Genomic DNA, 23,107 nt, shown 5'->3' with positions numbered 1-23,107 from the left:
AGGCAAATTAAAATAAAGTAGAGTAGGTGGTAGATTATTTGACGAAGACCAGAAAGAAAATGAGCAAAGAGAACAACAGAGAAGGTCAAAAGTGTAGCAGGAAAATCCAAAGCGAATGAGTTGAAAGGTAAAGAAAAAAAAAAGACGTAAAAGAAGTGGGAACAAAGAGAGCGAGGTGTTTGAAAAGAAAAAAAACATCACACAGAAGACTAAGAAGTGAAATAAATAGTGAGAAGTAAGTGATATTCACAAAAAATTAGGAGAAAAAGAGAATAGTAGGACAGAAAAATTGGCAGATGAACAGCCTTTCATAAAACTACATATCTCAGCACTCACCTGTCGACAGGTGCACAGCTTTATGATGTTGCATATCTTTACATAGAAGAGTTGTTGACAAGTAGCACGTCAAACAAAGAGCTCGAGAGAAAGTCAAGCAGTACAGGGAAAACAAAAGGAGTAAAAGGGGAGAGAAGTTGAGCTAGGGCAATACATGGAGAAGTAGGAGAACAAGTGGAATGCAAGCAGAACATGGGAAATGCAAGATCAATAGGAAGACAACAGAACCAGAGAAAAACAAGGAGAACAAGTGCAATACAAGAAGAAAAAGAGGAATACAAGATGAACAAGGAAAATAGAAGGCCAGCAAGCAGGGATTGGATTAATTTCATTTCGCAGTCAATTCCCAACTTACCCCAATACTCATTGTGAAGAGAAAGACATAATTCTACGTGAATAAATTAATAGTGTGCGAAAGAAGAGAAAATTAATGTGTGAAGGAGTTGAAGAAAAATGAAGAAGCAGTTCGAAGATGTCAGCAGTGATTTTGACAAGGAGACTGATGTTAATCGTTAATTCATACAAGGTGATCTCGCATGTAAACCAATCTATGTATCAGAAGAACTTCCTATTAGCTGCAGGACAAAAAACTTCATGCTGCCTAGAATGCAATGCAAATTATGTCCCAGGTCTGAAAGCACAAACTTTCAGTTCCTTTAAAAACGAGAAGGAAAATACGACATTAGAAGGTATTGAAAACTTAAGTTACTTATGGCTGTGTAGAAAGAATGTGATTTTCAGTCAGTTGGAATTTACAGATTTTAACGTTTTATACAGATATCGCATTTTCATCATCTCAAATGCACGTTTTTCCCCATTTCATAATACTAACAAACTTATGTTTCTGTGTATTGGACCATGAAACTTTTGATAATGGGACCAATAAACGACAGCTGACACTGAGGCATGGTGATAACAAAGAGATTGTGTAATTTATTATAGCTGGCTATGTCATCTCTCAAAACACGAATCTAAACACACAAGATGAGAACAGTGATTCAACCAGTTTATACCTTATTACTCTTTGCTCCTTGTGCTGTATTACAATACAGAATCAATGGTGCGTTCAATTATTGTGTGAAGTTAATGTCCTGTGACATATGTGCGGTAATAATGCAGACTATAGTAGCTAGCTAGCTGCGAGTAAAATAATTATCTGTTATGTCATATCATGTCACTGCTCCACACATGTCAATGTATTCCTCATTTTCCGGCATGAGCATAATCTACCAGTCTGGGGCTCAGAAAGATATGGCTTTATGTTTGTTGATATGTGGCAGCATCGTCTTTTATGAAATAAGGATTAAGTAATATTTTCAAACATTCTCTTTGAGATGTATAGTAGAACCTCTACTGAAGGTTTTTCTGGAGACACAGAATAATTAACCTTAAACAGAAGTTGACACTAGATAGGGGTTTGCTATTTTTGTAAAAAAAAATGAATAAATTTGCAAAAATTCAATTTTTTTTAGTAGGTTATTTTAAGACGCTTTATCAAAAGCTTAGGTTATTTAGCATCTGAATGAGATGAAGGTGATAATGCCGGTGAAATGAATCTGGGGTCCAACACCGAAAGTTATCCAGCATTTGCTCATATTGGGTTGAGGGAAAACCCCGGAAAACACCTCAACCAGGTAACTTGCCCCGACCGGGAATCGAACCCGGGCCACCTGGTTTCGCGGCTAGACTCGCTAACTGTTACTCCACAGGTGTGGACAAATTCAATTTATTTACAGACATGCTACAATAAGTAAATTATGAATAATACTGTACAAATAAAATGAAAAACATAAAGGGGAGCTAAGTATCAAGTCTTCTTCTCACCAACTCGGATATCTTTGCAAGTGAACTTTTTTTTCCATTTTGTGAATTACGTTAACTTTTTCCGCAAGAGAAAGTGTTTTCTTTTTCGTGGCCACTATTTTTATACTGATATGTACTATAACAGTAAAAACAAGTAAGTCTCTTCACTGTAGTAGTGCTGACATTATGGATCTCAGTGAGTGCAACAAAGACAGAAGTGACTGATGAATAATGATGGATGGTTGCACGTCCATCACTGAATGTGATTGGCTCTTGAGAAGGGAATTAGCAGACAAGCACGCAGCTTCGTGTGGGCATGGGAAGGGAGTGGCGATCAAGTGGTCTCTACATTAATACATATCAGCAAAGCAGCAGCATTGCCTAGTAACTGACTCTTCAAAAAATTTGTATTTTACGCAATTCATTGAAATGCATTTATATTTGCGTTAGTCGAGATTCAGAAAAAATAATTTAAAAACAATTTTTAACATATAATACAGGTTTCACAACAAAGAGAATAACGTTAAATTGAATATACAAATACATTAATCGTATATAATAATTATTGGAACAGTGAAATTTTAATATTGAATGCCGAAAAATATTAAATGGAGGTCTCCTAAAATCGGGGTTTTACTGTATATGACTAGGTACTCACCTGGAAAGCATCAAAATCTTTATTTCTTTTTGTAAGTCTGCCTTGTTTAAAACGCATTTCTTTTTCTGGTGACTCTGCACCTTTGTCTACGTCTTCAATGTTCTCATTTTCTTCAGAACTATCACTGAGTCCTGAAGCTAACCTGTCACAGACAGAAACAAAGTTTATACTTCTTAACTTCATCTCCATGCCCACTCATCGTATTTACGTGTTTAATAAAACTGCTTTCTTCCTTGCCTATCACATCAAATTAAAATACAGTCAATATTACCTATTCGGACTATCTTTTAGAGAAGTCATGGATATCCTGGATTTGGAAGACTTATTTAAAGCAGTCTGGTTCACAGCTGCACTAGTTCTTGAGACATTATTTCTCTGGGAAGAATGTTTTCGCACAGGACTCATTTGGTCATCACTGACAGAAGCATCAGTCACTCTCCTCTCTATCAACGAAGACAAAGGAGACTTCTGTTGCTCCGAATCATCAAATGCTGCCTGCATTGAAACAAAAGCATTAAAAATGTTTGTCTTGAAATATACCATACTTAAGGGAACACACTGGATTATTCGAAAAATTTTTCTTCAGGTACACTGCTGCACATAGAACATAAATATGTAATAGTACTAAACAAAAAGCTCATCTTACATAAATTCAATTGACAAGTCGGTAAGTGAGCAAAAAATGAACACTGAACTAGTCCATATATTCCTATATATTATATACTCGTCAAATTCATGGTCCAGAAAGGCAAAAAACCTCAATTCCCACATAATGGTCATAAAAGTAGGTATTTAATAACCTAATAAGGGGAAGGCATGTCTCATCAGTCACACAAAGTTACAAATATTAAATTTCATTATCACTACCATCATTATCTTTCCATATCCTAGTCCTGTAAGAAATGCTATGTCTACAAGAAATTTTCCACCCATCTCTTCCAAGGGGCATCCCCATCTCTGGAGTTGCCTCTTCCTTGTTCTATAAATTAGCTGAAGAGAAACTCATATGCCAACAAATATATAAAAAATACTGCCGTACAAAATTTAAACTTGAATATTCAATTCTATCTTCAGTCACTCTGTTGCCTGGTATGGTCATCATGAAGAACGGCTATAGCAATTCTTTAACATCCATTTCCTCCTACACTATTCAGAAGCTAGGGTAATATTAAATGAAGGAACAATATCTTCAGAAAATATTCTCCTGAACAAAAGGTAGTCTGCTCTGTCATCATACCTCTGTTTCAAATTAACAACCAATTTCCACCTGGCAGTTTGGAGTGGTTTACGGATGGCTCCAGAACTAGTAATGGTATTGGAGCAAGGATTTATGATGTAAGAATATCAATCCCCCTTGATCAATATACTAAGGTTTACCAAGCTGGTGTTTGCTATATTAGTTTGTACTCAGGAAAACCTAAAAAGATCTTGCCAAGACATGATTATGTCTACAATTTTTCTGATAGCCAGATTATATTGTGTGCACTAAATCTGCACAGAGTGGATTCTAGACTTGTTGAAGAATACAGAACTACCCTGAAAACTCTATCCAGTAGAAATAAAGTACATCTGGGTCCCAGGACACAGTGGAGTGCATGGCAATCAACAAGCTGACCTACTGGACAAGCATAGAGCCTCAATCCAATGCTATAGCCTGGAACCTTGTGTGGATATCCTGAAGTGCATAATCAAACAGGCTCTAAAGAAGAATCTGATGAAAGGATTACTATAGTCGCGACGCTGTTATTTCCGGCGTGACTCCGCCTCTTTGCTTCCGTCTTAGGAAGTGAAGGCTCTATAAAGTCTAGGTAGGTAGTATCGTTCGCCATTTTTGTTCTTTCGTTCCCAAGCTACCATACGAGGAATCTATTTGCCATACCGTTAAACATTATCATGTCGTAGCTCCTATGATAATAAATCAAACACACTGTAATTCAGCAAATAATTGAGTGGCAAATAACGTCTTCGTGTGCTTTCTGCGAACGCCAACGAAAGAGCCAAAATGGCGGGCGATTATATTAAGTGTTTATCGAGCCTTAACAAATGAATAACGTCTTCATAAGCGAATCACAAGACGCACACGTTTAAATGTAGCCAACCTGCAACGCGATTGGCTGCTGGAAATTAGAGCGACGGGACTATAGGAGCCTGGAGATCTGCAACAGCTATGAGATGGACTAAACTTCTTATTGAAGAACCAAAAACTGACTCAACTAAACAACTCCTGGCCTTGGAAAGGAGAATTCTAAGAGGGGTTATCAGGCTTTTGGCTGAACGTTGCCGTCTAAATAAGCACCGTCATATTTTGGGCCTCAGTGATGACCCAACATGTAGGAAATGTGGGATGGAAGTTGAGACATCACCTCACATTTTGCTGGATTGCTCAGGTCTAAGCCAAATCAGGCATCGTTATCTCAGGAAACATAAATTATCTCCTAAGGAATTTAAGAAAATCAAATCCAGTAGTATTGCAAGGCCGGTGTTGCATTGTGGTCTTCTGGGTTGATTTCCAGCTTATGTGGTGCACAATGGACCATTTGTGTATAAGTGTTTTAGTCGACATACACAGCTTAACTAGGAGGAGGAGGAGGAGAAGAAGAAGGTTAGTTTAAAATAGTTATTTGTTATGTGTCGTCATCTGTCATTGCTCCACACGTGTTGATGTATGCATCATTTTTCACTTTGAACATACAACCTATCAATGGTTGGGGCACGAAATGATTTTGCTCTGTTTGTTAATATGTGGCAAAATCATCTTGTATGGAATGAGGATTAAGTAATATTTTCAAACATTCTGTTTAAGATGTATCTGACTAGTTACTTGCCTGAAAAGCATCAGAAACTTTATTCCTTTTTGCAACTCTTTTTCGTTTAAAATTCATTTCTTTTTGTGGGGACTCTGCTACTTTGTCCATGTCTTCAATGTTCTCATCTACTTGGGAATTGTCACTGAGCACTGAGGCCAACCTGTCACAGACAGAAACAAAGTTCATATTTCTCAACATCATTTTATGCCCACTCATGTTATTTACATGAACTGTAAAACTTATCTAAGGTTGAGAATGTATAATCTAGCTCTAGCTCTAATTAACAGCAAAGAATCACATGACAAGCCTTAAGGTACAGTCACACGTCGCTACTTTTGCTGCGCAACTTTTGTACTGCAGCTGCAAACGTTGCGTGTCGTGTTCACATGTAAGCCAAAAGTAGCGCGCTGCACGCTACTTTTCATGCTGCGCAACCGGAGTGCAGCAAAGTTGCAACTGGAGGTTGCGAATCTGTTCACACACAAGGCGCTACTTTTGCAGCCGCAGTCATGCTGCAGGTTTCCATCTCCGTGTTGACTTCCCAATATACATTCTCTGGTTATGTTCGCATTATTAAGAAACTCATATGAAAGCTTACGTATCTATTATATGCTTTACTGTCCTAACTAGTATTCAGAAATTGGCATTTTTTTTTTTTACTATAAAGCTTTTCAAAATGCCTATATACTTAAATGATGACCAACAGCATATTCACGTAATCAATGTTGGCAACCCTCCTGTTTGAAACTATGCTACGGAAAATTAAAAAAATGAATTATATCGTCAGCAAATATGCTCAGACTGTGTTGTGCATTTAATAACTGTTATAAATAATTTATTTTAATCACATCTAACATTAAAATATATCCAAACAATAAAAGTATCATTGGCACATTTGGGTGACAACACTGGTTGTAACCGCAGCAAAAGTTTCAACAAAACCGATATCAAAAATGCTGCGGCTGCAACCCTGAGAACCCTGTTCACACGTCGCTACTTTTAAGCTGCGCGCAGTATGAAAAAGTAGCGAGCAGCAGGTCCGGCAGCCACTACTTTTCGGGTTGCACCATTGTTCACACGTTGCAGTACGAGAGTTGCGCAGTTTTTTGTACTGCAGCGCTGCAAAAGTAGCGCTGTGTGACCGTACCTTTAATTTCATTCCCGAAAAAATCCCTAACGAAAGCTTCGAGAACATTCACATCACCTTCTGTTAATCAAAACACACACTTGGCAAGTCTCTTAACTTTCTATTCTCAGACGAATGATAATCCTCTTGCTATACCTGCTTGTGACTAGCCAAATCAGAAGTACAACTCAGTCTTATGCTCTCTTCTCTGCCTATGACGAAAAATTAAAATACAGTGAACATTACCTATTCGAACTATCCTTAAGAGCAGTAGTTCTTGGGATCCTGTTTCTCTGCAAAGAATGTCTCAGTGCAAGACTCATGTTGTCTTCATTGTCAGAAACATCAGTCACTCTTGTCTCTATCAATGAAGCCAAAGGAGACTTCTGTTTCTTGGAATCAACAAATGCTGCCTGCATTCAACACACAAAAGCATTAAAATTACTAAGCAAAAAGCTCGTCTTATCTAAAATTCAACTGACAAATTACTAAATCAATAAAAGAAATTAAGAACTAAACTAGTCTATATATTTTATATCATATTACAAGCACATTTATTGCAAATCTTGGTTATTCATACTGCTAACAGGTCCTTCAAGTCCAGTTATAAAATTCGTTAATACTTGTATACCAATATGTATTTTCCTCAGTGGAGCAGCATGAAATTTTGAGCAGGGGAAGCTAATTCAAGTTGTCTTTCATGCAGTATGAGAAAACGTATTACAAAAATATAGTCTTAAAATAAATAGTAGTCAATGTCAAGTCAGTAGTAGAAGATTGGTTGGAACCTCGTAAATAACACCAATAAGGCATGACCTCAAATGGTACGTAGTAAAATATGATTTCATGGTTTACACATCAAATAGACACGTATAGTATAACACTAGCTCACTCCCTGTCATACTTAGAGAAATCACAATATTAACGATCAATAGATACAGTATTAGTATCATTACGTAACTACGCATCTGTCTTTTGATTGTGTCCCTCATTGACAGCAAGGGAGTCGGTCATTTGTTTTTTAGATCACACTTTTTTTTGTAAGTCAGTCTTGATAATAGAATTGTCCTAAAAAATTCAACTAAATTGGTGTCAGGAACTGTTATTTCACTCATTATTTATTATATCAGCCACAATGCACACTAACACTTCAACAGGACACAACTGACGAAAAGGGATAACACGGAAACTACTTATTTTCAATGTCAAAGCTAGCTTCCTGCGAGCCTTGCGACCAGGGTAGTTTAGTTAGAAAGGGATGGAAAATCTGCAGGGTGGGTTACACAGAAGAATGAGTGTAAGAAACCAGTCTTCTTGGAAGCTAGTGTGTGCATACTTCTTGTTTACTGCTGCATCACAAATCATCCTGAGCTGCCGCATCACAATATTTAATGAGTAAATATAAATTCAATTAAAATTAATAAATAATTTTGTCCATAGACTGCAGGTTTATTATGAAATTATTATTAACTGGGGAAGCTGAGCTTTTTAGCTTACATTGACGCTACGCCACTGATTTTCCTGTATATGTTTTGATCCTGGTTAAGTGGAAGAGAAGGCCTGATGGCCTTAACTCTGCCAGGGAAAATAAAACTATTATTATTATTAAATTCATAGTCAAGAAAGGTGGGAAAATTCAATTCACACACAATGGTCAAAAGAGAAGGCATTTAATAGCTTAATATGAAAAAGTCATGTCCAATCTGTCACAAAAAGTTACAAAAATTAAATTTTATCATCACTACCACAATTATCTTCTTATATAACAGTACTGTAAGAAATGCTATGCCTACTAGAAACTTTTCACTCATCTCTTCAAGAGACATCTCCATCACTGCAGTTACCTCCTCCTTGCTCTAGCAACTAGTTGAAGGGAAACTCATATGCTAGCTAGTATACAAAAAAAAAATGTAGCCAGACAAAACTAAAACTTGAAAATTCTATTTTATTGCAGTCAGTCTGCTGCTTGGTAAACTCGTCATGAAGAACAGTAATTGCAATTCTTTAACATCTACTTTCGCCTACGCTCTTCAGCCAAAGGTAATATTAATTCAAAGAGCTATATCTTCAGAAAATATCCTTCTAAACAATAGATAGTTTGTTCTCTCCTATACCTTTCTATACCTGCACAGAATTTGCTCTACAGTGAAAGAGAATGGACTCAAGTCATTTTACTTTGCTCCACTCCTGTGTTTATACTCGCAGGTATATGCACAGCCCTTAGTGGCTGCATTGTAAAACTGCATTTCAAGGGATTTGCAGGCATAACGGAAAACAATTTATGCCTTAAGTCATGAATTTTAGTTTTCACAAATGTTGTAAAATGAAAGTTATACTGTACTGTGTTTTAGTCTGTGTCACATGTTCTGAGTGTTAAGTTGTTCAGTTTTAGTCTGTGTCACACGTTCTGATTTTAATTTAATTAAATGTTAAGTGCAGTAATGTCGCAAAAACGAAAAGCATATTCAGTGAGTGAAAATTTTAAAGACAAAAGGAATCAAATAGTGTTAGTCTCCTCCATCTTGCTAATATAAAACAGTAAACAGTGAAGTGAACTATTGCTAAAAATAATACAGTAACAAGTTTTATGGAATAAACTGCATAACTTGTGAGCGTTTAGTTTATATTACCATACATTTACATTATTTAAATTCATGTATAGAATTATAGTGCATTAAATTACCGGCTTTACTCATCTCCATGTGACTTGTCATGAAGTTAACACACATACTATAATCATTTCTGAGATACCGCAGTTTAGCTATAACGCGAAGGTTAAGTATGTCCCCAACAACAGCACTATATCAGGATTAAAAAAAAAAACGCACACGCACGCACACACACACACCCCCCCTCCCCCCACGTGAGGATTGGGGCACAAGTCATGGCAACTACTTTTTTTTGTGAAAATTCGAGCTTAGGTGGAATATGTAAAATATACAGATGAATGGACAAGGAATGGACAAAATGTAATGACATGTAATAACACGCCAACATTTTGCTCCTCATGTTTATTATGGTCGTTGCCATAACATTTCAGGGTTCCTGTGCCAGAATCATTACAGCACACATACCGATTATAAAGGCCCTCAAAGTAGCTACCCACCTTGCGACTGTCCGGTATGGAAGGGCATTATTCCCGACAGCTTCTACCAACTTTCTGTGGTATTCTCTGGCATTCCTCCCATGGAAAACAGCTTTTTTGATATATAAGTGTTGTTCAACACGGGTTATAAGCATTCTGCACAGCGCTACACTGACAACTGATTTAACATTATTCTCTGTTCTATTACAGACAAGCACAGAGCCTTCTTGTGTTGTGGACACACACTATGACTGCAACATGACATTTTGTGATACCAACCCTTATCTTTGAAAAATCCCATATGTATGCAATGCTTTATGTTAAGTTGTTAGTTTAACATAATTATCTGTTATGTCTCGTCATCTATCATTGCTCCACACATGTCAATGCATATTTAATTTTCTGGAGCAAACATACCAATGAACAGCACAGAAGAATTGAGGACCGTTTTGGCAAAACTTGCTAACTGCAAAACTTGCTAACTGCAAAATTTGCAAAATTAAGATTTTGATGGCTTCATTAACATAAGGCAAGCCTCTACATGATGTTCAAGGTGTCTTAGTAAAATTGGGTTATTTCTCTTCATTGGAGTGTGTCAAAGTGTAATCGTTTTTCCAAAACTTGCTTTCTGCTATAAGTAAGAGATACAGCAAAACTTGCTTACTATAGTTTTTTGTCTCTCCTGTAAAATTTAGTTTTTTTCAGTTAGCAAGTTTTGCAAAAACAGTCCTCAATTGTGCGTTATGTTTGTTGATATGTGGCAGTCATCTTGTATGGAATGAGAATTAAGTAATATTTTCAATCATTCTCATTCTCTCGACACTCACCTGAAAAGCATCAAAATCTTTCTCTCTTTTTGCAACTGTCCTTCGTTTAAAACGCACTTCTTTTTCTGGCGACTCTGCTACTTTGTCCATGTCTTCAATGTTCTTATCTTCTTGAGAACTATCACTGAGCACTGAGGCCAACCTATCACAGAGAGAAACAAAGTTCATATTTCTGAACATCATCTTTATACCACTCATCTTATTTTCATGAACAGTAAAACGCATCTAAGATTGACAATGCATAGGGACCCTCAAATTTCTTGTATAAAATTGCCTAAATTTCTTGAGTGACAAAGATAAAAATTCTTGAGTAAAAGAATTAAATTCTTGGGCGAAAAGGAAAATTCTTGGTTTCTGTGATCACCTATACCTGAATTAAAACAGTTCAGTACGGAAACAGGTATTGTTTACAGTTTTATTAATATACAAGGGGGGGAATTAAAATAAAATCAATCTTACCTATTCTGATCATTCTTCAGAAAAGCAACAGAGGATGAGTTACTGAAAACATCCTGGTACACAGCACCACTAGCTCTGTGACGCTTCTTCCTCTGAAAAGGTTGAATCAGCACAGGACTGCTGTAGTCCTCACTGATTGAATCTTCAGTTAATTCTGTATCTATTACTGAAGACAATTGTGGGTCATGTCGCTTCCAATCTGCAAAAGCTGCCTGCATTGAACATACAAGCATTAAAAGATATGTTATCAATGTATCAAACTTAAGGGAACATATTAGCTTACTGAAGAAATTCTTTTCAGGTGTATTCTCACACACAGAACATATGAGGCTACTAAACGCAAAATTCGTCTTATGGAAAGTCTAAACTAATATGTGAGTAAATAAAAAAATAAAAGAGAAATAAAGCAACAAATTCATTTTTCCATTATTTCAAATCTTTATTTTCTCACTGAAGTCGCTATTAAAATTCTGAACTTATGAAATTCATAAGAAAGGTGTTAATATTTTCAATTTTCACAATATCATATATATGAAAAAGGCATTCAATAGCTTCGTGTGAGAAGGGCTCTCATACCTTTGTTCTATCTACTAGATATTTTCTTTAAATTTTTGTTTACTCAACTGTCTGTCCACAAATGAAAAAATCCAACTTATGTTTATAAAAAAGATCTCTTACTAAGCTTATTTTGCAATTATCTACATCTCAAAATGTGCACATTTTCAATGAAAATAGCAATGGCACTTCCATAACGTCCTCTTTCAACTATATTCAGATGCAATAATATACTGATAATGCTAAAGGAGCAATGTTGAAATAAGAGTGACAACAGCAGCAACTTCAATATTTGGAGAAAACTGGCTCAACAGAAATGTGATCAACTTTCTCTCAGTGATGTTAAAAACTCTGAAAAAATGTTAACTTCCAGAATTTCCTTACATAGGCCTATTTTATTACAGCAAATTTTTTTTTTTAACAATTTATAATTAATTTGCTTGATTCTAAACAATGTTGGTGGGTAGACTATGTCTAACATACATATATCTGTAAATGATTAATGCACCAAATGTTGACCAAAGACCATAAAAGCATAAAGAAAGCAATTTTCACGGTTCTCTTTCTCCACTATAATCCGTTGTGTAATAATCATGATGAAGATCTGAAACACATTCTTCTATACTGTCCATTCGTAAACCACAAAAGAAGTAAATTAAAATCATCAGTACCAGTTGGAGAAGACACAGCCCTGCAGTATATATTGATTACACCCCAACTCTGGCTACTAGCAACAGGCATCTATAATAAACACTGATCAAAATACCCCTCATTTCTCTTGAAAAACAACAACTGAATGGACTACAGTGGACTTTATGTTGTCAGCAAACAGCTGGATACATTAAGAAGATTGATTTGATTTCTCCACTATAAAGCTGGAGGGGATGAATTCCTCTCCAATATGGTCACTGGTCATTATACATGCTTCTACCACTTCTAACTAGAGTCCAAAAGAAAATTTATGGAATGATATGAAACAATATCATAAAAAAAGAAAAAGTTCTAAAGTGTCAATAGAAGAAAAGCTTAAGGCGCCATGGTGTGTGAATAAGCTTCAGGGCTTCTACCGCGTTGTCTTGGTGTTATTGGCTGACGTTTCGACCGCAGTTGCTGGGTAAGGAAATAGGTCACTCTTTCGGACCTTATGAGGGCCAGTATTTAATATGAATACTCCCCTTCATACAGACCTCAACCGGATTGGAGTAGGAGCAATCAGATGCCAGAAGGAGAACCTACGACCTATCACAGCAAGTACTCCCCCCATCGAGACTACTATATATATAAGTACTGGCAGACTATTTCCTTATCCAACAACTGCTCTGAAGATGGCCACAACACAGCGGTCGAAATGTCAGCCAATAACACCAAGACAACGCGGTAGAAGCCCTGAAGCTTATCCACACACCATGTACACCAGCCGCGGAAGCCTACGTGAACACTTAAGGCAGCCATCTTTTGCGACAATTTTCGAAGATTTTTTAGTTAAGGAGATAACAGTAAACTCTGGCCTCTACATCAAAACATGTCTGGTGATATCAAACTTTGGCAAATTTCTCTGTTCGTTCCCACATTTTCACTGCTTTGATTATATAAAGAATGACCTTCCAGAATATCATTCTCTAAGGAAAAGCCCACTTTCAAAACTGCAATATTGCAGTGGTCAAAAAGGGGTGCCGAATTTTTTCAAACATACCTCTACTGAAATGTAAAAGAAAATAAAAAACAACACTGAAAAAGAATGGGACCTATACTGAAGAGAGGCTGGACTCATAATCCTGCAGACCCAGGTTCGATCCCAGGCATACCCCCAATTTATAATTTGTGTTAGGTGAACCCATGGTCCAGGTAACACAGGGGTTTTCTCCAGAAGCTCTTGTTCTCCTGTGGCATCCTAACAAAACTTCATCACCTCATCTCATTGCAGGTGTAGTCTAGACCTGCCTCCTATGGTATACCCTCAGCAACAACTCTGTTAGTAAGTTGGTCTACATAACTAGCTTCATATGGGTGAATGACGAACAGTCAAGTACCCACCATAAAAATTAAAAAAAAAAAAAATAGAAATGTGATTATGATAAAGAGTATTGCATCTTTACCTGTGTAATTTTCATCTCTCTTTTTCTGTAAACAAGCATAAAAAAGATTGGAGGTATTATTTCCGACTGCCTCTCATACCTGATACTATACTTACAGCAAAGGCATCAGAACTAAGCTTTCCTTTTGCAACTTTGCTTCGTTTGAAGCCCTGTTTTCTCTCTGGAGACTTTGCTAGTTCTTCCATTTCTTCTTCTTCAATGATCTTACTCCCAAGAGAACTGTCACTGACAGGTGAGGCCAGCCTGTCACAGAGACACACACAAAATTAATAGTCTTTTAGCATAACACTCCACATTATGCTTATTGCCTTTTTAACTTGTACAGTAAAAACCATGGAAACCTATCAGTTGAATACTGATGGAATTTCTAGGACAAAACACATGTCAACAGAATGAAGATAAGTAATATGTTTTCGTGAGGGAAGGCTAACAGCACATTCCAGATTTCACAATTTAATAGAAATGATGTTTTATGATCATCTTCACAGTACCTAAGAAGATTTGTCTTGATTATGGAAGCTGTAGCCATGTTTTAGTTATCTGTTCAATACAGTATATAGTCTCGGAAATAAAGCATGAAAAGCAACATAAACATAAAAAATGGCTCTTCTAACAGTATTTTATGATAGTAAAACCAAGCTTTTAAGAGAAGAAGACAAACAATATCTCCAAACAATGGCAACAATTTTCATAAAAAAATTGGTATTGTGAAGATGACACATCTTTCTCATTACGTATTTTGAAACTATTTACTTATTCGATCAAATTGCTAGTGATATTCTCGTTCATTGCTTATTTTCATGAACTATTATTCAAAAGACTCAATATTATAATTACATGAAATTATTTACTGTACAATCAGATAAGAAGAACTGTTTTCTGGATTTCACATAATACCATTTTTACAAACCCAAAAACTGTGATTCTGATTTAGTTTATAAACTGTGTTTTTCAAATTGATTATATTAATTTTACATAAATTCACATTAAATAGCTATCTCTATATTGTAAGCTGTTCTAGTTTTTAAATACAAAAAAAAAAAAAAAAAAAAAAAAAAAAAAAAAGAAGGCATTTAAAAGTGATAATTGTAAAAAGTGATAATGGTTTATAATGAGATTCCAAATAAATAATTCCTTTCTTTCTTTTCATATCCAACAATATAGACAGACCTTCGCAATTAATTACTTTTATGAAAACAAGGAGGCTTCACAATTAAGTGACCATTAATTTTTTTAGAAAGAGTACCTTCTCTGTCTCTGCATCTTATGGACAAAGAGTATAAAAACTTAACACTAAAATCGCACAATAAACGTGGAAGAAATTCTGTATAAAATAATATACAATGGCAAGGCCTACTTTTAAAATTGACTTGTTTTTTTATTAAGAAACATACACAAATTACATAAATTGCTTCAACAACTATTTTATTGAAAATTATATGAAACAGTTAAGAATTAAATGTAATGAAAGAAATTAGGAGATACCCAGATTCGAATCAGGGGCCTCTAGATCTGCAGTCGAATACTCTATCATTGAGCTACAACAACAGTTTTTTTTGTTATTTAACGATGCTGCATCAACTACCAGGTCATTTAGGATCGAAGAATTTGGTGATAGTGAGATGGTATTTGGCGAGATCAGGCCGAGGATTCGCCATAGATTACCCGACATCGCCTTACGATTGGAGAAAACCTCGGGAAAAACCAAACCAGATAATCAGCCCAAGCAGGAATCGAACCTGCACCCAAGCTTAGCTGAGTGAGCTATGCTGTGATGTGGCTAACAGCTGCTTTTAATATGATAAAGTTTCACTATTATAATGGGACTGATTAAAACATTGGAAATATCAGGGGAATTGTCTCTACTTATACCAGCACAGATAAACAGCTGTTTAAAAAATAGTATATGACACTCATGTTAAAAATTAAGTATATTATTATGTTAGCCTATGACTTTGTTTAGTAAACATTTCTGCTCATAAAATAAAATGTAAGTAATTTTTAACACTTGTGTCGAAAATAACTATTTTGGTTAAGAGATATGTTGAAAGCTTGTATTTCCATGAGAATCTCAAAATCGAGTTCTGGAAGAGTGCCTACGAAGAAAACCAATTATTATCCTAAGAATAACACAAACTTCATAAAATCATAAAATTTCATTTTACTCTCTCTCTGTACCTTTCTTTACCAGACTGGATGTATGTCTTATCCAGGTAGCGGGTCCAATCTGATGACATGGCAATATCTGACACTTTGGTATCATCATCCAGCAACTTCTTTTGACGCAAGTGATGAGGGGTTGCTTGGAAGGAATCCAGCAGATGCATCCTGCTTCTGCTAATATCTGCGCATTTGAAAATAAAGCAGAACATTTCAGCCAACATCAAAGCTTGAACTGATCTCCATTTCGTAGTTTAAAGTTCCTCATCACTGGGAAGATGTTACGTCTTTTTGCTCTATGAGGTCTTACCTCGAATTCCCTAACTGTTGCTACTCCATTCCATGAACCTTAAAGTTGAAATGGCCGGAAAATATAAACAGATCACTTGTACTCCAAGCCTGCTGTTTCAGACAGAACACATCCACTTTTATGCTGATAAGTAAACACAGCAGAACCAGTGGCGGACAGTAGGTCTGCCGTGTTTACTTATGAGCATAACCGCGGAAGTGTTTTGTCTCAAACAGTAAGCTTGGGGCACAAGTGATCTATTTACATTTTCCGACCATTTCTGAGCATGAGAGTACATGTCATTTTGTTCATAAAATACACCTCAACTATAAATGTATTTCATTACTTACTCTCGAGACTTTTTTCTTCTGGCCATGACTCATCTCTAACAATTAATGAACGTTCATGTTGTGGAAATAATCTCTTCTTCTTCTTCTTCTTCTCTTCAATACTCGTAGAAAGCAACCCCTTTTTCTTCTTCTGAGAACTCGTAGAAAGTAACCCCTTTTTCTTCTGAGGACTCATCTTAAGTTTTCAATTCTTTGCCATTAAGGTATGTTTTCTCACTGGTAACAAAGGAAAACAACTACAAGTTACTACCCTTCTGGGTCAATGTTACTTATGTCCCGCCCACTATAGAGACATAGGCCAATTTTACACATATTTAGTATAACTTGTTGCTTCTTTGACAGGTTAGGTTTGGTTAGTTTAGGTTTTTGTTATAGCCTACCTTGCATATCTTATATTATATTACTGTTATGATGGAACCAGTAAGTACCATAACTCTGAGAGTTTTGTTTGGCAATTCTTTACAATTACGCTATCAAAGGCAGGTAAGATTCATTTACATAATTGGTTTCTAATCGAGTCGGATTCCTGTCGAATCATATTTATCGAAAACAAGAGACAAATTGACAATTCTTTACAATTTACAATTGCACAATCAAAGGATTTCGGATATCTATATATACACTCACCTATTCACCAACATGCGTAAACATGAAACGCAAAAAGCCTGAACTAACCAAACCTAACCTGTCAATGATACTCGATCTTACGATCTCGCTTTAAACTCTATCTATGCACCTACCAAAAAGCTAGGCTCTACATGCACGGCATGCGATCCTGCTCCTCCGCCGATCACCACTTTGAAAGTAATTTTGGCTCGCCCTTATTTTGGTAAGTGGTTAGCGTCCCATAATTTATCGTTGTTATTTTTTTACAATTGTGAACTGCCAAAGTATTAGTTAAAACTACATTCATGCGTATTTAAATTAACACACGCAGTAGTTTGTAATATGGGTTCCCTGTGATATTTAGCAAGTTTAACACTAAACGCACAAAATTTAATTACATTAACACGAAATAATTTCTACCTCATTTTCAAATATTTGCAACATAATCAGGTGTCAGGTCCAGCCAGAGTTGCCAACGTACTCATGCTGAATGTCTCTAAATGCTACGCAAAAAGTCTTCATTTTCTAGTAAAATAACCCAAATTTGAAATAAATTATACGCTATCTAATTTTTTCGTGTAAAATACCCTTAGCACTGATCTAGAAAGTTCATATGAATGGCAACACTTCTCTACACGCTTTAGGACACTTCTTAAAATAAGAATAGAATTCAGTGACCATACGCAGTTTTGATTTCACAATGGTCATTTGACAGAAAGCCCTCCCCCTCCCAAACTTGTCTGAATTCTTATTTTATTAACGTTAGAAAACATTGAATTCAAAAGATCTTTTCTGCTTTTGTTTATGGTTAAGTTTCTGTGCTTAAATTGACGAATTAATGTCTTCAGATCATGACGTGTCTGGACTATAATATTTATTTTAAATTTTTGAATGTATAAGAATTTCTATACCTCAACTACTAAATATGCATAGGCCAAATAGTGATCGGGACGAAATTCAAATACAAACTGCTGAGCCAATTGTACCGGAACCCACACTTTCTGAAGTCGAAATTGCAATAGAAAATCTGAAAAATTACAAGTCTCCAGGTATTGATCAAATTCCAGCAGAATTAATACAAGAGGGCGGAAGGGCATTATCTAGCGAAATTTATAAATTTCTACTTGCAATTTGGGAAAAGGAAATTGTACCAGAACAATGGAAGGAGTCCATAATCGTGCCTATTTTTAAGAAGGGGGGCAAGACTAACTGTAGTAACTTTCGAGGAATATCACTTTTGTTGACGTCGTACAAAATTTTGTCGAATATCCTTTTGAGAAGATTAACTCCATATGTAGATGAAATTATTGGGGATCATCAGTGTGGCTTTAGGCGTAATAGATCGACTATTGATCAGATTTTTTGTATTCGACAGATATTGGAGAAAAAATGGGAATATAAGGGTACAGTACATCAGTTATTCATAGATTTCAAAAAGGCGTATGACTCGGTTAAGAGAGAAGTTTTATATGATATTCTTATTGAATTTGGTATTCCCAAGAAACTAGTTCGATTAATTAAAATGTGTCTTAGTGAAACTTACAGCAGAGTCCGTATAGGCCAGTTTCTATCTGATGCTGCAGGCTAAAGCAGGGAGATGCACTATCACCTTTACTTTTTAACTTCGCTCTAGAATATGCCATTAGGAAAGTTCAGGATAACACAGAGGGTTTGGAATTGAACGGGTTACATCAGCTTCTTGTCTATGCGGATGACGTGAATATGTTAGGAGAAAATCCACAAACGATTAGGGAAAACGCGGAAATTCTAGTTGAAGCAAGTAAAGCGATAGGGTTGGAAGTAAATCCCGAAAAGACTAAGTATATGATTATGTCTCGTGACCAGAATATTCTACGAAATGGAACTATAAAAATTGGAGATTTATCCTTCGAAAAGGTGGAAAAATTCAAATATTTTGGGGCAACAGTAACAAATATAAATGACACTCGGAAGGAAATTAAACGCAGAATAAATATGGGAAATGCGTGTTATTATTCCGTTGAGAAGCTTTTATCATCCAGTCTGCTGTCAAAAAATCTGAAAGTTAGAATTTATAAAACAGTTATATTGCCAGTTGTTCTGTATGGTTGTGAAACTTGGACTCTCACTTTGAGAGAGGAACAGAGATTAAGGGTGTTTGAGAATAAGGTTCTTAGGAAAATATTTGGGGCTAAGAGGGATAAAGTTACATGAGAATGGAGAAAGTTACACAACGCAGAGCTGCACGCATTGTATACTTCACCTGACATAATTAGGAGCATAAAATCCAGACGTTTGAGAAGGGAGGACATGTAGCACGTATGGGCGAATCCGGAAATGCATATAGAGTGTTAATTGGGAGACTGGAGGGAAAAAGACCTTTAGGAAGGCCAAGACGTAGGTGGGAAGATAATATTAAAATGGATTTGAGGGAGGTGGGATATGACGGTAGAGACTGGATTAATCTTGCTCAGGATAGAGACCAATGGCGGGCTTATGTGAGGGAGGCAATGAACCTCCGGGTTCCTTAAAAGCCAGTAAGTAAGTATACCTCATTTGAGAAATGGAAGCGCTGTAATGTTTCTTTTGTAACAATCTGTATTCATGTGCTAGAAGTCTGCAGGTGTTTGGGCGAAATATGAATAACATACTGCAGAATAATGCAGAAAAAAGAAAAGTGATTCCGTGAATGATGTGTAAACTTAAAAATGAGATTAAATAAAATAATTAGAGTTTACATTTCATGTGATATCTTCAGGAAAGCTTAATATAAAAAAGTTTCTGTTAGCACTGTTACGTACGTAGTTTTATTGATGTACAATATATGCGTTGACGAATTTTTTGATTGTACAATCTCTTTGTAATTGTTCTTGGCTTATCTGACCTTGTCTACACATACTGGTTGTTCATTTCAAAGTGTGTCATGACGTCACTGTTGATGAGTCAGCGATTTGAAGCGAGTTTCAGGACCTCCTATATAGGAGGTCCTGCGTGTACGGTATAATTTGAACGTCGTAGCAACAGATGGCGATCTGTATGGTCTGTGTGCTACCATAACCTCTTTCGAACTGTGTTTTGCTCGGGCAAGTCGTACACAGGGTATTTGTTATCATCGGTTGCGTACGGCAACATTCCACAATACAAATCAAATGCTCCGTGTCCATGTTCACCGTCGAAGTTAATGTCAACAAATACGTAAGTAATCATCTTAACCCTCTCCTCATATCCCGACAGGTAGAAAAAACTCACCTCAGTACATGTTTCGAAACAGTTCACATTCCTGCCACTACCAGCGTTACCGTATGTATCGGTAAGTACTCTTCTGAATGAACACTGTACTTGCTAGGCAACTTCTCTGGCAGATAAGTAACACGCCTCTGCGGAAGTGTAGGAAGATTGAATTTTCTAGGATCATCGACTAGCCACGTGACGGTATACAGCGAGCCATGACACACTTTGAACTGAACATCCAGTATTGTTCTTAAACATGTAATATAAACTACTAAATTATTCTGTACGAGAGAGAAAAAGAGACGGATTGTTTTAAATTATGCCCTATTATAATTTTTAGTAGATCTACAGTTCAAGCCCTATACAATTCGGTCCGAAACATCGCGGATTTGGATGTAACACTGTAAGAAACATGCTCCCCCGAAAATACCTTTATTAAATGATCATATTCCGATATATTGTACTGTACCACGGTCAAGCTATAATGGGGGGAGGAGGGAAATGATCTCCCCCATAACCCTGTTATATGAGGATTCTATGGTTTTGCTTGGGCCCCCCCCCCAAGGAAATTATTCTCTCTCCACCTATGTACCAGTACTACAGAGAGTAGAAGGTGATAAGTGGAGAATATTATTCTAAGATTACAGTACAAGTGTAATAATAATAATAATAATAATAATAATAATAATAATAATAATAATAATAATCACCATAATCATCAACACCCTTATCCTTCAAACTTTAGTAACAATTGAATGATCAATCTTACATTTGTAATAATAATAACAATAATAATAATAATAATAATAATAATAATAATAATAATAATAATAATAACAATCATCCTTATCCTTCAAACTTCAGTATCAATTAAAATGATCAATCTCACATTTGCAATAATAATAATAATAATAATAATAATAATAATAATAATAATAATAATAATAATAATAATAATCAACCTTATCGTTCAAACTTTAGTACCAATTAAATTATCAATCTTACAATAATAATAATAATAATAATAATAATAATAATAATAATAATAATCACTCTTATCCTTCAAACTTTAGTATCAATTAAATGATCAATCTTACATTTATAATAATAATTATCATCAACATCATCATCCTTCAAACTTCAGTATCAATTAAATGATCAATCTTACATTTCCTTGGGTAATCGAAATGCACGCCCCAGTCATTAATATTACTTACATTACTGGTACGCCTTTTTTACTTATTAACTATTAGGTTGGTGCATAATTCCGTAGCGATTTTTCAAAAATTTATTAAACATATCAGATACACATAAGGGAGCAGTTAATCATCCACAATATATTCTCCTTCACTATTTTAAAACAATCTGCCAATGCTGGAGTAGTTTTTCGATTCCACCCTGTAGAAATAGCGTGGTTTTGAGTTAAAGGAGTTGTCAAGCCATGTTCGGAGCACATTTTCATGCAGAAAGGAAGTTCCTTGAAGGAGTTGAAGGTTGTTCAATAGGGAGCAGAAAAGGTGAAAATCAGAGGGCGCAAGATCAGGTGAATAAGGTGGGTGCGGAATGACTTCCCAACCCAGGTTTTGTGTCAGGTTAGCAGAGTGCGGACAGGTGTTATTGCGGAGTAGCATCACTTCACATAGTCTCGTTGGTCGTTTTTCTTGGATTCCATGTGCAAGACGTCTCAGTTGGTGGCAATAAATGTCAGCAGTGATGGTTACGCCTTGGGGAAGCAATTCGTAGTACAGCACATCCTCACAGTTCCACCAGATGCATAACATTATCTTCTGTGGATACATGCTGGCCTTTGTATGGGGAGTTGCTTTTTTGTTCGGGTTCAACCATTCCTTTCTTTTCCTTATGTCAGCATATAAAGACACCATTTCTCATCACCAGTAACGATATTGGATAGGAATGTTCGATGTTGATCACGAGCCAATCGATGACGAGCAAGCAAAGATGCACATATGGCCACCCACTGATTTTTGTGGTTTTGGCTTAGAGCATGCGGTACCTATACACCTGATTTTTTAACCTTGCCCATTGAATGCAAATGTCGTATGATGGTGGAATGGTCACAGTTCATCACATTTGTCAGTTCTTGGGTACATTGGCATGGATCATTGTGGATTAATATGTTTAAACGGTCTTCATCATACAGTCTTCCTGGACATGGAGTGTCACTAATGCCAAAATGACCCTCCTTAAAAAGCGAAAACCATTTTCTTGCTACGCTCTCCCTGATAGCATTGTCCCCATACATGGCACAAATGTTTCTGGCCGCCATTGCTGCTTTCGCCCCTCTATTGATCTCAAAAAGAAGAATATGTCGGAAATGTTACACTTTCTCCACTTGACACTTCATTTTCTAGCATCCATGGCTCCACTCACCATCTGCAAAAATGAATACTTCAATATGTAAACTTAAGCACAACAACTGAACTTCAAATAAAAAAATGGCAATCGAGAAATAAACCTATAGCAACCGGAGTACCAACACGCAAAACAAAAATGATATGAACTTATGCACCAACCTAGTATGATTCTATGAAACAGATTTTTAGTTTTCTCTTAAGATTGTATGACAGCAAATAGGTCTACATGTACTATCAGCAAATTTCATGAACTTTAAAACTATGCAACTACGGTAAATAGCTCTTAACTTGGTAGACAAATAATTGTAATATCCCAGAGCGTGAGTGAACTACTTATATCATATTCATCCACTTTTAGGCATTTC

The 23,107-nt window shown here is 36.1% G+C and overlaps 1 protein-coding gene across 8 annotated transcripts in view; it reads right to left on the bottom strand.

The window, feature by feature from the left end:
- The window catches only part of LOC138706308 (uncharacterized), a 73,598-nt gene extending 55,973 nt beyond the window's left edge, over nucleotides 1-17,625 (bottom strand). For 5 of the 8 annotated variants that reach the window (XM_069835441.1, XM_069835434.1, XM_069835437.1 and 2 more), the window contains exons 1-10: nucleotides 17,292-17,571; nucleotides 16,552-16,767; nucleotides 15,931-16,096; nucleotides 13,848-13,995; nucleotides 11,102-11,313; nucleotides 10,643-10,784; nucleotides 6,977-7,143; nucleotides 5,619-5,764; nucleotides 3,069-3,288; nucleotides 2,798-2,939 (exon numbers count right to left, since the gene is read on the bottom strand). In XM_069835441.1, coding sequence (XP_069691542.1) covers nucleotides 2,798-2,939; nucleotides 3,069-3,288; nucleotides 5,619-5,764; nucleotides 6,977-7,143; nucleotides 10,643-10,784; nucleotides 11,102-11,313; nucleotides 13,848-13,995; nucleotides 15,931-16,096; nucleotides 16,552-16,726 — 1,518 coding nt within the window. In that variant the 5' untranslated portion in view covers nucleotides 16,727-16,767; nucleotides 17,292-17,571. The other 3 variants (XM_069835436.1, XM_069835435.1, XM_069835440.1) reach the window with 3 other exon arrangements.
- Nucleotides 17,626-23,107: the final 5,482 nt, after the last annotated feature.

This window comes from Periplaneta americana, chromosome 9 (assembly GCF_040183065.1).
Source record: "Periplaneta americana isolate PAMFEO1 chromosome 9, P.americana_PAMFEO1_priV1, whole genome shotgun sequence".
NCBI classification, from domain to species: Eukaryota; Metazoa; Arthropoda; class Insecta; order Blattodea; family Blattidae; genus Periplaneta; species Periplaneta americana.
Note: the sequence above shows the minus strand (reverse complement) of the source record. Positions and strands in the feature narration are given on the sequence as shown.